The following is a 14,793-nucleotide window of genomic DNA, read 5'->3' as shown; positions in this document are numbered from 1 at the left end:
AAAATAATAAAATAAAATCACTCAATGATAATGAAAATAGAGCATGTCAAATTATATGGAACACAGCTAAAAATTTTTTTAGAAAGTTAGAGCGTTAGGCCCGTGTGGTGGCTCATTCCTGTAATCCCAGCACTCTGAGAGGCTAAAGTGGAAGGATTGTTAAGCCCAGGAGTTCAAGACTCCATCTCTACAAAAAAAATCAAAAATTAGCCAGGCATGGTGGTGCATGCCTGTAGTCTCAGCTACTTGGAAGGCTGAGGTAGGAGGATCATTTGAGCCCAGGAGGTCAAGGCTCCAGTGAGCCGTTACTGCGCCACTGCAGTCAGCCTGGGCAACAGAATGAGACCCTGTCTCAAAAGAAAAAGAAAAGAAATTTAGAGCATTAAATGCATGTATTGAAGCTGAGTGTAGTGGCGCATGCCTGTAGTTCCAACTACTATGGAGACCGAGGTGGGAGGATTACTTGAGCCTGGGAGTTTGAGGCTGCAGTGAACTGTGACTGTGCCACGGCACTTCAGGCTGGGTGACAGAGCAAGACCTTTTCTCTAAAAACAAAAAAAACTGGCCAGGCCCAGTGGCTCACACCTGTAATCCCAGTACTATGGGAGGCCAAAGCAGGTGAATTACTTGAGGTCAGGAGTTCAAGACCAGCCTGACCAACATGGTGAAGCCCCATCTCTACTAAAAATACAAAAATTAGCTGGGCACGGTGGCAAATGCCTGTAATCCCAGCTACTTGGGAGGCTAAGGCGGGAGAATTGCTTGAGCCCAGGAGGCAGAGGTTGCAGTGAACTGAGATTGCACCATTGGACTCCAGCCTGGGTAACAGAGCGAGATTCTGTCTCAAAAAAGAAAAGAGAGAGAGAGAGAGGAAAGAAAGAAAAGAAAGAAAGAAAGAAAGAAAGAAAGAAAGAAAGAAAGACAGACAGACAGAAAGACAGACCTCTATCTCTACCAAAAAAAAATTGTTTAAAGATTAGCTGGGCATCGTGGTCTGTTCCTGTAGCCCTAGCTACTTGGGAGATTTGAAATGAGGATCCCTTGAACCCAGGTGTTCAAGGCTACAATGATTGCGCCACTGCTCTCCAACCTGGATGACAGAGCAAGACCCTGCACCAAAAAAAAAAAAGTAAAGCAAAGCAAAACACGCTCATTAACACTCTCATTAATGATTGTACATTTTGCCCGGGGAGGTGGCTCACATCTGTAATCCCAGCAATTTGGGAGGCTGAGGCAGGGGGATCACCTGAGGTCGGGAGTTTGACACCAGCCTGGCCAATATGGCGAAACCCCATCTCCACTAAAAATACAAACATTAGCCGGGCGTGGTGGAGGGTGCCTGTAATCCAAGCTACTCTGGAGGCTGCGGCAGGAAAATCACTGGAACCTGGGAGGCGGAGGTTGCAGTGAGCCAAGATCTCCCCACTGCTCTCCAACGTGAGCGACAGAGCGAGACTACGTCTCAAAAAAATAAATAAATGACTGTACATTTCAGTGTATACATATTTGCTAGCCCCCCATGTTTGTTTGTCTTTAAATCTTATGTTCTTCACGGTGAAACCCTGTCTCTACTAAAAATAGAAATTAGCTGGGCGTGGTGGCAGATATCTGTAATCCCAGCTACTCGGGAGGCCGAGGCAGAATTGCTTGAACCTGGGAGGCGGAGGATGCGGTGAGCCGAGATGGCGCCATTTCACTCAAGCCTGGGCAATAAGAGTAGATGTCCGTCTCACCAAAAAAATAAAAAATTAAAAAATAAATAAATCTAATGTTCTTGGTCATGTCTATTCCAGGGTCCAGTCCAGGATACGACATTGCATTTAGTGTCAGGGATTGTTTTTATTTCACTGACTTAGCTTGGGGGCCTTGTCTTGCTGATGAAGGAGGAACTCCTGGGAAACATTTCTGTCTCACAAGTGGTTATGTGAACACTTCATATACTCCTATCTTTCTGGATGCAGCTACTATGTTGCCATAAATAAGGTGTGAGAAGATAAGATCTTAAGAATTCCCGACAGAATCCACGCCCTCCCCCACCCCTGCTTGCTGCTGCTTTTGTGAGCCCTTTTAGGGAGACTGGGAGAGGAAGTTCTTAGCAGTTCTCAGCCAATTCAACCTGCAGACATTGATTGAGGCCCTACTGTGTGCAAGGTCCTCTAGTAGACGCTATTGGAAAAAACAAAGTTGAGTGAAACCTTTTTCCACTTTTTAGGGCAGACATCCAGCCAGAGAGGCAGCCAGACCCAACGGACTGCCATACCAGATAGGGGTGAGAGGCAGGTGGCAGCAGCACTAATGGAGATGGGGAGATAGATGCGTTTCACCTGGGAGGATCGTAGAGCACCTCCTGGAGCAGGTGATTCTGAACCATGCCTTACAAGAAGGGTATGATTTCAGTGGTAAAGGCAAAGGGGAACTGCGTTCTGGGCTGAAGGAACGGCATAAGCAAGGATACAGGAGTGTGAAAACTGGGGGCAGGTGCATACAATAGGCATCCCAGCATTCCTGGAATTGAATGTGGTATAAAGGAGAGCGGGCCCCAGAGAAGGCTTTCCATGCCGGGGCAGGAATCCACCTCCCTCCAGCAGGCGGTGAGAAGCACCGGAGACTCCCACACAGGGAAGTAAGATCGGAGTTCCAGCTGAGCTCCAGCGGGGAGCTGGTGGCATGGCGCGAAGTGATTTCTCTTGTCTTCTTGGGGTGATGACAAGCCAGCCCAGGGGGTGCGAGGAGGGGAGGGTCACAGGAATGGAAGTGAAGACAGGCAGGTGGGGAAAGGCCGAGGTGTGATAACAGGATGTGAGTGTGAAGATGAGGATGGGGGGGGTGGAAGTGGGGGGACTGAGGCCACGAATCTGCCGGACAGAGAAGGGACTGGGTGCATCTGTGTTGAAGGGGCTGGTGGAGCCACAACAGATTGAGGTGAAGATGCTGGAGGTCAGGTCCCCATCCTGGGGTCAGGCTGGAGCCTGGTGCCCAGGCATAAATTTGGTGTCATCAGTGAAGAGGGGGTGCCGATGGGTCCTCAGGGCCGAAGAGGAAAGGGACGAACCCACCTCACAGGGGTTCATGTCTCAATGCCTCTGTCACCCCAGGATCTTTGACCCCTTGCATAACTTGTAAAAGGGTCCAGGCCCATGGAAAGCCAAACTGTTTACTGAGCAGATGGACTGTACCGTGCATGGACCTTTCTAGAAGCAGTCTTGTCATCTCCCAGCTCCTAGCTTCCCCAGGGCCCCACCACTCAGAATAAGGGCCAAGCTCCTCGGCCCCACATGCAAGGCCCGTCATAACCTCGTGCCACCCTAAGCCCCAGTCCATAGCCCGCCCTTGCCCACTGTTTCTAGCCATTGACAACCTTCCCTGCATTGCGGCTCCACCGGGAAGCTCCCTTAACTTCTGCAGCCCAATGTCTTCTCTGTCTCCAGGGGTCGGCTCCCCTGTCCCGGTCCAGGGAGAACTCGTTCCACAGATCTCTCCCCGCCTCGGCGTGCTGTACGGTGGCTCCCCACTCACAAGCGCTGCCGGACTGGAGCCCGAGGGACCACATCCCATTTACTCCCAGAGCTTCCAACTAGCAAATGGTACTGAAGGAACAGGAAGTCCTGTTTTGAGAGCCCCCAGCTAAACTGGGATTTCAGTACCAGAGCAGCCAGCAACGTGCCCTAAGCAGAAAGGTAGGGGGCTAGACGTGGGTGCGTGCAGTGCACCTTACACAGGATACTTCTTGTAACTAGTGGACAACCTCAGGCCTAGTGTCTGACCTATGACCAGAGATCCCTCACATGGGAAAGGCCTTTGTGGCTCTGCTGAGACTTGTGTCCAGTTTATGCTGCCTGCCTATCGGCCTGGCCCCGGGAGCCCGGCCTTGGGCAGCCCCTGGTTGTTCTGATGGAAAGTGCAAATTCAACCCACCACTGCAGCAACAAACAAGTCCAGAGATTTTTAATACAGAACATGGGCAAGGAAAGTGTAGTGAGACTGGAGGGAAGTCCTCATTCCTGGTCATGGGAGGCGGGAGTGAAGAGTCAGGCAGAAAGAGCACGTGGCGACTAATAGCAGGTAGAAGGGAATGGTCAGGGGCCAGTAAGTTTGCTGGCTGTTCTTTTTAAAGGAAGCACGGGGAAAGCAGGAGTGCAGTCTGCTAGGCACTAGAGATGCCTCTAAGTGTTGTTTTATTCTTTAGTGGTTGTGGTGGTGGCGTGGGGGAGTCTCACTATGTTGCCCAGCCCTGGTCTCAAACTCCTAGCCTCAAGCGATCTTCTTACCTTGGATTACAGGCCTGTGCCTATTCCACCCTGTCAGACCTCTAACTTCTTATCTCTGCAGTCATTTGGGTGTGGTATAGGCCTGGAAACTGCCAAGGGTGCCTGAGCCCTGCTGCTTGTAGGAAAAAATTAAATCTTACCAAAATGGACGCCAAGGCAACATAAAATTAGAAGAATTCACTACCAGTACTTGGCCAGGTGTTGCAGCTCACGCCTATAATCCCAGCACTTTGGGAGGCCGAGTCGGGCGGATCACGAGGTCAGGAGATGGAGACCATCGTGGCTAACACAGTGAAAACCCGTCTCTACTAAAACCCACCCCCCCAAAAATTAGCCCGGGCGTGGTGGCATGCGCCTGTAGTCCCAGCTACTCAGGAGGCTGAGGCAGGAGAATGGCGTGAACCCGGGAGGCGAAGGTTACAGTGAGCGGAGATTGCGCCACTGCACTCCAGCCTGGGCAACCGAGCGAGACTCCGTTTCAAAAAAAAAAAAAAAAAAAGTTCACTACCAGTACATGTTCTTATTTGTCCTAGACTTGCCACTGTTTCAGACTCAAAGGGTGCACTTCCCCTCTTTCGTGGTAGGATTTAGTGTATGAATCTGCTCACCCCAAACATCCTCTTCTGAACTTGGGGTTTTCGATCCTTTCCAGGCAGATACTGTTTATAATCCCTCAGCTGGAGGGTTCCTCCAGGTCCCCAGTTTATACATTCATTTGTTCACCTATACAACAACCATTAAGACTTGCTTGTCCAGGCTCTGTTGAGGACCCCAGAACACGGTGGGTACCCGGTGGTCTCAGGCTGTCGGTCAGGGGGCCTAGTAAGCCACTAAACAAAGAGTAGCCTTCAGCGCTGCATCGCGGGCCAGCGAACACTCAGAGGCCCAACTCGCTGTGGCTGCTCCCCAGGCCTGGTCCCGCAAGGACGTGGGGGCGGCCGTCAGGACTGCCCAGGGATTGGGGCCCTGCTGGCTTCCAGCCGGTGGGCGCCAACAAGGTGGTGCGAAGGCGGGGCCTGGCGGGTGGGGCGGGGGCCTTCCTGGGGTGGAGCCGGCGGAGTGGAAGCAGGGCCCGCCCGGGGGCGCTAGCAGAGTGGTGAGAAGGCGGGGCCTTCTGAATGCGGACGGGGACTGTAGGAGGGCCTGCGTGGGGCGGGGCGGGGCGGCCTAGGGGTGGGGCCGGCGGCCACCGGAGCAGGGCCGGCCAGGGCGCAGGGAGGGCGGCGTGAAGGCGGGGCGTGAGGTGTGGAGGCGTGGCCTGCATGGGGCGGGGCGGAGCCGGAGAGACTAGAGGCAGCGCCTGGTAGTGCGGGCGTCGCTCCCCTCCGGCGACTGAGCCAGGTGTGAGGGCGTGACGGCCGCGCATTCGCGGGAAAAGAGCGATGGGTGAGAACGCTGCACCAGGTCTCCTTAGACTCCAGTGGGACCAGGAGGCCTCGCGCGAGCGCCCTGCTGCCCACCCACCTGATTGGGACTGTGGAGGAGGGCGGGATGGAGTGGAGGGTTCGCGGACCGCGTCGCCCTCCTGGGTGTTGCAGCTCCTTCCTCGGCAGTCCCGGGGCGTAAGAGCGCGACCGGCCGGGAGGTGGGGGCCCCGGGACACGGCCGCATGTGGCCTCACAGGGTTCCAGGAGCCCCTGAGTTAGTCGGGCGCGCGCAGGTCTCCAGCCTGGCAGGGACGGCGGAGGCTGCGAGCTCCGGGGGCAGTGGTGGGTCCTGGAGTCCCACCACCTACCCTAAATTTCCACTCCCTCCCTGCCGCCCAGTGTGATCTTGGGCATGTACTGCAGCGCCCAGTGCCTCAGTTTCCCACTCTGTGCAGTGAGAGTGACAGTGGTCCCACCTGTTGCATGTGTGAGGCTTTGGCACCCCTCTGGCCCTTGGGAAAGGCTAAGGAAACTGGCTGTTGACTCTGTTTACTCCGGTTTTACAGGAAAGGAAACTGAGTCTCAAGACAGTTCAGTACTTTGTCCAAGGTCACCCAGCCTGCAAGTGGTAGGGTCCGGGCATGACCAGCGCACCCACCCCAGCACATTCTAGAAGGTTCTGCCCCAGTTTAAATGGGGTACATGCTGTGAGGCCTGCCTCAGGTTTTTCCGGCCTAACTTATGTTTCCCTCCTCTGGGAGTCTCAACACCCATGTCTGGCTCTCTCTCCCCCCATAACCTTCTGTGGGCAGCTGAGTCTCTCTGGACATGACCCCTGGCTCAAGCACAGCAGGCAGAGATAAGGGGCTCAGGGAGCACCAGCTTCATGGATGAAAGAGTGAAGGAATGAAAGAGCCGGCTCTGTCTTTCAGGTCTTATCTCAGAGCTGAAGTTGGCTGTGCCCTGGGGCCACATCGCAGCCAAAGCCTGGGGCTCCCTGCAGGGCCCTCCAGTTCTCTGCCTGCACGGCTGGCTGGACAATGCCAACTCCTTCGACAGACTCATCCCTCTTCTCCCGCAAGGTGTGAGGCTGGGGCTGAAGGGAAGTCCAGGGGGAAAGTGGGCAAGAAGGTGAGGGGGGAGGTCTGCAGGGGAGTGAGGAGGGTGGGGAGACAGCTGGCATAGACACCTCTTCCTGCCCTCCAACCTGCTTCTCTCTGTTTCAGACTTTTATTATGTTGCCATGGATTTCGGAGGTCATGGGCTCTCGTCCCATTACAGCTCAGGTGTCCCATATTACCACCAGACTTTTGTGAGTGAGATCCGAAGAGTTGTGGCAGGTAAGAAGCAGTGTATTTTTCGGCACGGGGTTGCTCTGGGACACCCCCTCTTAGCATTGGAGTCCGGGTAGGATCCAGGAAGCTGCACTGGCCTGGGAGTGGGGCCTGGGCTCTGGCCCCAGGTCTGCCAGCAATTCACGGGAGATCTTAGGAAAGTTGAAGAGTTTGCTTCCTCCTGTGGTTCCCCCAAGCTGGTCTCCTGGGTGAACACCCCAGATGCTGGGAAGGGATTTCCTGAGCCCGGGGAGTAGAAGCGAGAGGGCGGGCTGAGCCTGTGCACAGCTGGACCTTCTGGCTCCTTGTGTTTCCAGCCTTGAAATGGAATCGATTCTCCATTCTGGGCCACAGCTTCGGTGAGTACACTGACTAGCAGCTGACTGGGCCCGGAGTAGGGCTTGGAGGGAAGGATAGGAGCTGCTGCCCCACCGCTTTCCCCTGCGCTTATGAGACCTGCAGAGAGAGATGAGAGCATCAGAGATTGACCACTGCGTCCTCTGACCTCAGGCAACTGCTGCAAGGGACGCAGAGATGAGGGAAATGTGGTGTTTTGAGTGGTCGGGTCTGATGACGGGGCCATCGTGGCCCAGATAGTGAGCCCCCACCACCCATATGGAGCCCCCCTCTCCCTCCGCCACTGGTGGGAAGAAGCTTTAGGGTTTGCAGCTGGGGAGGGAGTGAGGGAATGTCACCAATGGCTCTTCTGTCCCCCAGGTGGCATTGTGGGCGGAATGGTGAGTAGATGGCTTTGTCTGGCCAACAGGGGTCCCTCGGCTGGGCTGGGGATGGTAGCACAGAGGAGGAAGGAGAAGGTACCTGGGACAGGAAGTGCCTCCTCCTGTCACCGTAATAGTCATTATACTAGGAAGTTGGTGTAAATGGTGGAGACTTCTGGTAGAGTTAATGTTTGCACGCCCTCCTACCCTGTCCCAGAGCACCCTGGAGTCCCGCCATCACCAGGGTCTGCAGCTCAGTGCTAGGTACAGACTTGCGAGTGGTGGGGGAAGGCACACCTTAGGAGAGAATATTCTCCTTCTGGCCCCTTGGTCAGCACATACCCCCCAGCCTAAAAGATATTTCCAGGAACTCCAGGGTCCCCTGGGAAAGGCGGGAGAGTCCTTTCCTTCTTCCCCCTATTCATTCTCCCCTTCTGCTGTCCTCACAGTTTTCCTGTATCTTCCCCGAGATGGTGAATAAACTTATCTTGCTGGACTCGCCGCTACTTCTCCTGGAATCGAATGTGAGAAGCGGGGCTTTCGTGCGTGCTGTCATTAGGGAGGACCTGCACCCCGGGCAGTGCTCTCAGCCCTGTCTCCTTTGGTGGACACTAGGGAAGCAGGAGGAGGCGGCAGAGGGTGGGAAAGGGGAGTCAGGGACCCGCTCTCCACCAGAGGACAGCTCTCTGCTGCTTATACCCCTAGGAGTGGTCAGGAGAAGGGGTGTGGGGGACCCCTTGGAAACTGGACGTGTGGCTTGGGATCTGCAGAATGCCAGGCTGATCATGCAGTGGCAGGGGTGGAAGAGGGCAGGAGCCATGGCTGGAGGATGTTGTAGGGCACACAGCTGGGCAGGCGCACCGCACTCACACCCAGTTGAATGCCTTTGCACTGTGTACATGTTGCACCACCACACATGACAGCCCTAAAAGTGAACTCATGGAACAAGTACTGACCCCTCTGGCCACCACTACCCGTAACCAGTACTGTCCCTGCATCTGGGTCCTGGCCTGGTTGTTTACCTGCTGGGTGACCCTTGGCAAGTTACTTTGCCTCTCTGGGCCTTAGTTCCCGCACCTGTAAAATGAGGTTGGGCTCCATGCCCTAGCCAGCCCTGACATCCTGTCATTTTCTTGCCAAGGTCTCAGCCTCTCAGTTGTGACACAACTCCCGTCAGTTTCAGTTTTTTTGTCCATAGAAGGACCACAGATCGGCCGGACTCGGGGGCTCATGCCTGTAATCCCAGCACTTTGGGAGGCCAAGGCGGGCGGATCACCTGAGGTCAGGAGTTTGACACCAGCCTGACCAACATGGAGAAACCACATCTCTACTGAAAATATAAGATTAGCTGGGCGCATGCCTGTAATCCCAGCTACTTGGGAGGCTGAGGCAGGAGAATCACTTGAACCCGGGAGGCAGAGGTTGTGGTGAGCTGAGATCGCGACATTGCACTCCAGCCTGGGCAACAAGAGTGAAACTACATCTCCGAAAAAGAAAAAAACAACTACCACAGATGTCATAAGGGCAAGAATCATGTCCATCTCTTTGTCACCATTCCCCGAACCCTGGCACCTAGGAAGGGCTCAGTAAATGTTCCTTGCATGAGCTCAGCTAGCTCAGGGACTATTGTGAGGATCCAGTTCACAGATGGCAGACAGCAGACACTCCCTTCTTTCTGCATTTCACCCACTGAATTGACAAGCGCAGTGCCCCCCGGGGGCTTCCTCCTGGGTGAGTCAAGAGGGGCATTTGTTCCTCTTGTCCTCCATTCTCAGGAGCAGGTAGATGGGAGTTGCCCCCTCTGCAGCCCCAGGCAGTGGGCCCAAGGCTGTCCTCACAGAGTGAGCCACGCATCCTGGGGGAGTCTGGAAGCCCCAGAACGGCGCCCTTTCCGCCACTCCCTTTCTGGCACTGAGAATGATGGCATTTTTTGAACCAGAAGAAATTGCCAACCCCGGTGGTTCATGGCATCTGGACCCTAATTTCATGCCTTTGCAAAGCACTCAAGAGTTGATAGAGATTCCCCAACCTCCCCATCATCGCACCTGATCTCTTAACTGTCTTTGCCGAGAGGGGCTCAGTGAGAGCGGCTCAGCGAGAGCGGCGGGCAGGGCTGGGAGGGGCGGAGGCCTCGTCTGCAGCCTGGATCCCTGCCCACCCAGCCAACTGTGCCTTCTTAGGAAGTGGAGAACTTGCTGACCTACAAGCGGAGAACCATAGAGCACATGCTGCAGGTAGAGGCCTCCCAGGAGCCCTCGCGTGTGTACAGCCTGAAGCAGCTGCTGCAGAGGTGAGTGCCTGGTGTGGATGGGGAGCTGTGGGGTCCACGGGAGGACACCCGGTGAGACGTGGGGAAGTGTCTTTCTCCCTATCACCCAACAAGCCTGTTTCTCTCTGGGGTCACGCTGAGCACCAGGCTTCCCAGGGTCTTCAGGGACGTTATCTCCTTTCCCTCTGCCCCTGCTCCGGCCATGCCCCTTCCTTACTCCAATACCCTCCCCACACCTCTCAGCCCCCGCCTCTCCCCGAGCACACGCTGCTTCCACGCCTTCTCTCCCCTCTGGGACTCCAGCCTGGGCTCCCTTAGCTGGAATTCTCCCCTGTGCTTGCTCACTGGCTTCCCCACTCCTGGGGGCCTCAGCTGGGAGCCCTGCCCTGACACCCCCAGGCGAGCTGTCCCTCCCTGCCCTGCAGGTAACCACACTGTCCAATAAGAGCCTACTGACTCCCCTGGTTCCCGAGGCCTGTGAACCCCACAACCCCCACTATGGCTGACTTGGTCATGTTTGTGCCTCCTGCATCTGGCGGTGGGCCTGGTAGGTCGGAGCTCCACACATATTTGTTGTCTGAAGGAGGAGAAGCCCGTCACTGCCCTACCACACGCACGCGCACACACACCCCCTGCCGCCCACTGCCCCACCACACGCACGCGCGCACACACACCCTGCCGCCCACTGCCCCACCACACGCACACGCACACACCCCCTGCTGCCCACTGCCCCACCACACGCACGCGCGCACACACCCTGCCGCCCACTGCTCCACCACACGCACGCGCGCGCACACACACCCTGCCGCCCACTGCCCCACCACACGCACGCGCGCACACACACACCCTGCCGCTGTAAACATGCCATTGAAACACAGGACACAGTCCAGGCGGAGTGGCTCACACCTGTAATCCCAGCACACTGGGAAGCTGAGGTGGGAAGACAGCTTGAGCCCGGGAGTTAGAGACCAGCGTTAGCAACATAGCGAGACCCTGTATCAAAAAAAAAAAAAAAAAAAATAGCTGGTCACGGTGGCACACGCATGTGGTCCCAGCTACTAGGCAGCCTTAGTTGGGAGGATTGTGCAGCCCCGGGAAGTCGAGGCTGCAGAGAGCCATGATCATGTCACTGTACCCCAGCCTGGGTGACAGAGTGAGACTCTGTCTCGATTAAAAAGAAAACAAGGGCCAGACGCAGTGGCTCACGCCTGTAATCCCAGCACTTTGGGAGGCTGATGCGGGTGGATCATGAAGTCAGGAGATCGAGAACATCCTGGCTAACATGGTAAAGCTCTGTGTCTACTAAAAAATACAAAAAATTAGCCAGGCATGGTGGCGGGCGCCTGTAGTCCCAGCTGCTCGGGAGGCTGAGGCAGGAGAATGGGATGAAATCGGGAGGCAGAGCTTGCAGTGAGCCAAGATTGCGCCAATGCACCTCCAGCCTGGGCGACAGAGCGATACTCCATCTCACAAAAGAAAAAGAAGAAAAAAAAAAAGAACACAAAAAATCACGGAACACATGCACCCTTTGTGGGTGACCTCCCTTTTCCTCCCTTTTGCTGCACCTTTTTTTTTTTGAGACCAAATCTTGCTCTGTTCCCCAAGCTGGAATGCAGTGCCACAATCTCAGCTCACTGCAACCTCCGCCTCTTAGGTTCAAGTGATTCTCATGCCTCAGCCTCCCAAGTAGCTGGGATTATAGGCACACGCCACCACGTCCTGCTAAGTTTTATATTTTTAGTAGAGATGGGGTTTTACCATGTTGGCCAGGCTGGTCTCGAACTCCTGACCTCGGGTGATTCGCCCATCTCGGCCTCCCAAAGTGCTGGGATTACAGGCACGAGCCACCATCCCCGGCCCTCTCCTTTTTATCTGATTTCCTCTTTATTGGCCTCTAGGCACTCAGTATCCTTCTGTGTCCCCCAGGTTATTGAAGAGCAATAGCCACTTGAATGAGGAGTGCGGGGAGCTCCTCCTGCAAAGAGGAACCACGAAGGTGGCCGCAGGTAGGGGACTCCGCTGTCCAAAGCCTTTGTATACTTGTCACTGTTCTTACTGAGGATGTCAAGGACTTGCCCTAGACAAGGCAAGATACTAAGCACTTTGCAAACAGCATCTCACTGAATCCCCCTCCTGCCTCACCCTCATCCCATTTACGGCAGGAGAAACTAAGATTCAGTGTTGCCAAGTGACCCGGGCGAGGCCATACAGCTACTGCACATCCCAGAAAGCCACACTCTGGGAGAGTTTGGTCAGGTGTCTTGGACTAAATGTTGGTGAATGTTGCGGCCATGCTCTGCTGGACCTGGGGTGGGTGCCCAGCATCAGGGGCAGGCTGTGAGGACATCCCAGGGGCTGAGTGACTTGGGAGAGGCTTTTCACAATGGAGAGGTAGAGCTGGCGTGTCTTGGCTTCAGGGAAGCTTCTGGCACAATTAATTTCTGCACATTGCTTTTTACCCAGGAATTTTTTTTCTTTCATTCGTTCTTCTTTTTGAGACAAGGTCTCACTCTGTCACGTAGGCTGGAGTGCGGTGGCACCATCATGGCTCACTGCAGCCTCCACCTCCCGGGCTCCAGACATCGTCCCACCTCAGCCTCCTGAGTAGCTGGGACTACGGGTGTGAGCCACTGTGCCTGCCCAGGAAATCTTTTCTAAGGTGCGCTACAGGCCCGGCTCAGTGAGGCTGCAGTGAGCAAGAGCCCACCGTCCCTCTCTCAGTGGGGTCAGACCTCCAGCATCACAACTCCAGGGGCCGCCGCTCACAAAGGGCACCCTCTGGAGTTGAGCAAGGAGGAGTCTGGGCAGAGGCCTAGATTCTTGGAAGAGAAGCAGATGATAAACCGGTCAACAGGCACATGAGCGGTTAGACATTCTCTGGATGTAACGAGGGAAATACACACGCTCTAGAAGAGACTGGTGGCGGGGCCTGCTCCAGAGGGGTTGTCCGGGAGGCAGCTCTCCCAGGGTGAGGGAACAGCTGGAGGGAGATGCTGTGGTCGGACGGAGAATATGCTGAGTTGGGCGAAACAACGTGGCTTCCTGACACTGCCAGCCGAGTGAACCTGGGACAGCCCTTTCCCTTTTGAGTCCCCTTGTGTGCTCAGGTGACAAACAAGGTCTTGGGTTATTCGCGCTCATCGGATCAGGCGAGGTGGGCATGTGCCTTCCCTTTATAAAGTGCTGAGTGATGCAGGGGTCAGAAACTCCGGCACCTGGGGGTAGGTGGGGGGTGTTGTGGAGTCCACCATGCCGGCTGGGAGGGAGGCTATGGGATGTGTAGGGACTTTGGAGCTGGAGCCGGCCCACCTTGGCAGGCAGCTGGGCCAGTGCTAATCAAGTGGGAATTTAGTCTCATGTGGCCAGAATTTCCAGTTGCTCAGCTCTGCAGTTGATCTGCTGAGTTGTGGATTTTTAGGTGTCATGAATCCAGAAATGGATATGAGGATATAAAGAGCGGCACCTGTGGGCTGTTTTGGCCTCGGTCGCCAGTTTGGGACCTGTTGGGTCTTTGTGATCATCTCTGAACCTTTATCTCGCCTCCCTGGAAACCTATCATGGGGAGGGGAGGTCAGGGACCCCGGGCCCAGGCTTCCTGGACATGCCTCACGGATGGCTGACCTAGGGAGCCCCAGGCACAGAAGTGAGCTAATCTGTGATGAGGCCGGGGAATCTGATTAGGCCCAGGTCACAGGAAACAGTGAATGCAGGATGCTGACCAGGAACCCCTATGTGGGTCTCAGGGGGGTGAGGCAACAGGCAAGAGGGAGGGCTGAGAAGGAGGTGACCCTGGGTCTGGGGAAGAGGTCAGCTGGCTGGAACGTTGTGTGCGGACAAGCCGTCTACAGCAGTTCTGGCCTTTCGGGACCCAGCCGCAGTAAACGAAGGAAATAACCTAAAAGAAGACAGTACAGGCCGGGCGCGGTGGCTCAAGCCTGTAATCCCAGCACTTTGGGAGGCCGAGACGGGCGGATCACGAGGTCAGGAGATCAAGACCATCCTGGCTAACACCGTGAAACCCCGCCTCTACTAAAAATACAAGAAAATTAGCCGGGCGAGGTGGCAGGCGCCTGTAGTCCCAGCTACTCGGGAGGCTGAGGCAGGAGAATGGCGTGAACCCGGGGGGGCGAGCTTGCAGTGAGCCGAGATCGCGCCACTGCACTCCAGCCTGGGGCACAGAGCAAGACTCCGTCTCAAAAAAAAAAAAAAAAAAAAAAAAAAAAAAAAAAAAGAAGACAGTACCCAGACCCCCACCCAGTGCCTCCAGGACGATGTCAGCTCCTCCCAAATCCTTCCCGCCAGCCCCAGAGCACCTGAGAGTTCACATTCTGTCCTCCCCCGCCCGCATCATCCAACCTGATCCCTCCAGAATCTGGAGCTTTAACCACCAAGACACGTTTCCCCACAGTTCCGGAGTTCAGGGTCCAAGGTCAAGGCCTCGGCAGGGCTGGTTCCTTCCGAGGGCTGTGAGGGAGAATCTGTCCCCGCCTCTCTGGCTGCTGGGAGCCTCTGGAGCCCGTTGGCTTGTCTGTGAGGTCCTCTGGATGGGTTAGAGTGCGTGAGGAGGGGAGGGCTCGTGGAGGAGGCAGAGTGGGGAGGGCGGCGAGCATTGCTGGAGAGGCTGCAGCTCCACTTCCTCTTTTGAATAGGAGGGTCTGGGTGGGCCTCATGAGAAGGTGACTTTTGAGGAAAGCAGTGCAGGTGCGGGAGCTGCTCCCACGGACTCCAGGAGGAGAAAGGAGCTGGCAGGACAGGCCTGGAGGTGTGAGCGGGTGGTGCAGGATGGTGAGAGAGCAGAGGAGATGAGGTCTTTATCTTCTCATCTCAGTTCAAGCC

At 55.5% G+C, this 14,793-nt stretch overlaps 1 protein-coding gene across 9 annotated transcripts in view; it reads left to right on the top strand.

Annotated features, from left to right (window-relative positions):
• SERHL2 (serine hydrolase like 2) overlaps positions 1-14,793 on the top strand; it is a 52,721-nt gene that overhangs the window by 24,163 nt on the left and 13,765 nt on the right. For 2 of the 9 annotated variants that reach the window (XM_074003614.1, XM_074003613.1), the window contains exons 1-8: positions 2,551-3,677; positions 6,568-6,717; positions 6,862-6,975; positions 7,287-7,328; positions 7,687-7,706; positions 8,138-8,212; positions 9,869-9,978; positions 11,884-11,963. In XM_074003614.1, coding sequence (XP_073859715.1) covers positions 6,879-6,975; positions 7,287-7,328; positions 7,687-7,706; positions 8,138-8,212; positions 9,869-9,978; positions 11,884-11,963 — 424 coding nt within the window. In that variant the 5' untranslated portion in view covers positions 2,551-3,677; positions 6,568-6,717; positions 6,862-6,878. Of the gene's footprint in view, positions 1-2,550; positions 3,678-5,582; positions 5,655-6,567; positions 6,718-6,861; positions 6,976-7,286; positions 7,329-7,686; positions 7,707-8,137; positions 8,213-9,868; positions 9,979-11,883; positions 11,964-14,793 lie in introns of those variants that run through there. The other 7 variants (XM_074003612.1, XM_045363524.3, XM_065522050.2 and 4 more) reach the window with 4 other exon arrangements.

The sequence above is a fragment of the Macaca fascicularis genome, chromosome 10 (assembly GCF_037993035.2).
Source record: "Macaca fascicularis isolate 582-1 chromosome 10, T2T-MFA8v1.1".
NCBI lineage: Eukaryota > Metazoa > Chordata > Mammalia > Primates > Cercopithecidae > Macaca > Macaca fascicularis.
Note: the sequence above shows the minus strand (reverse complement) of the source record. Positions and strands in the feature narration are given on the sequence as shown.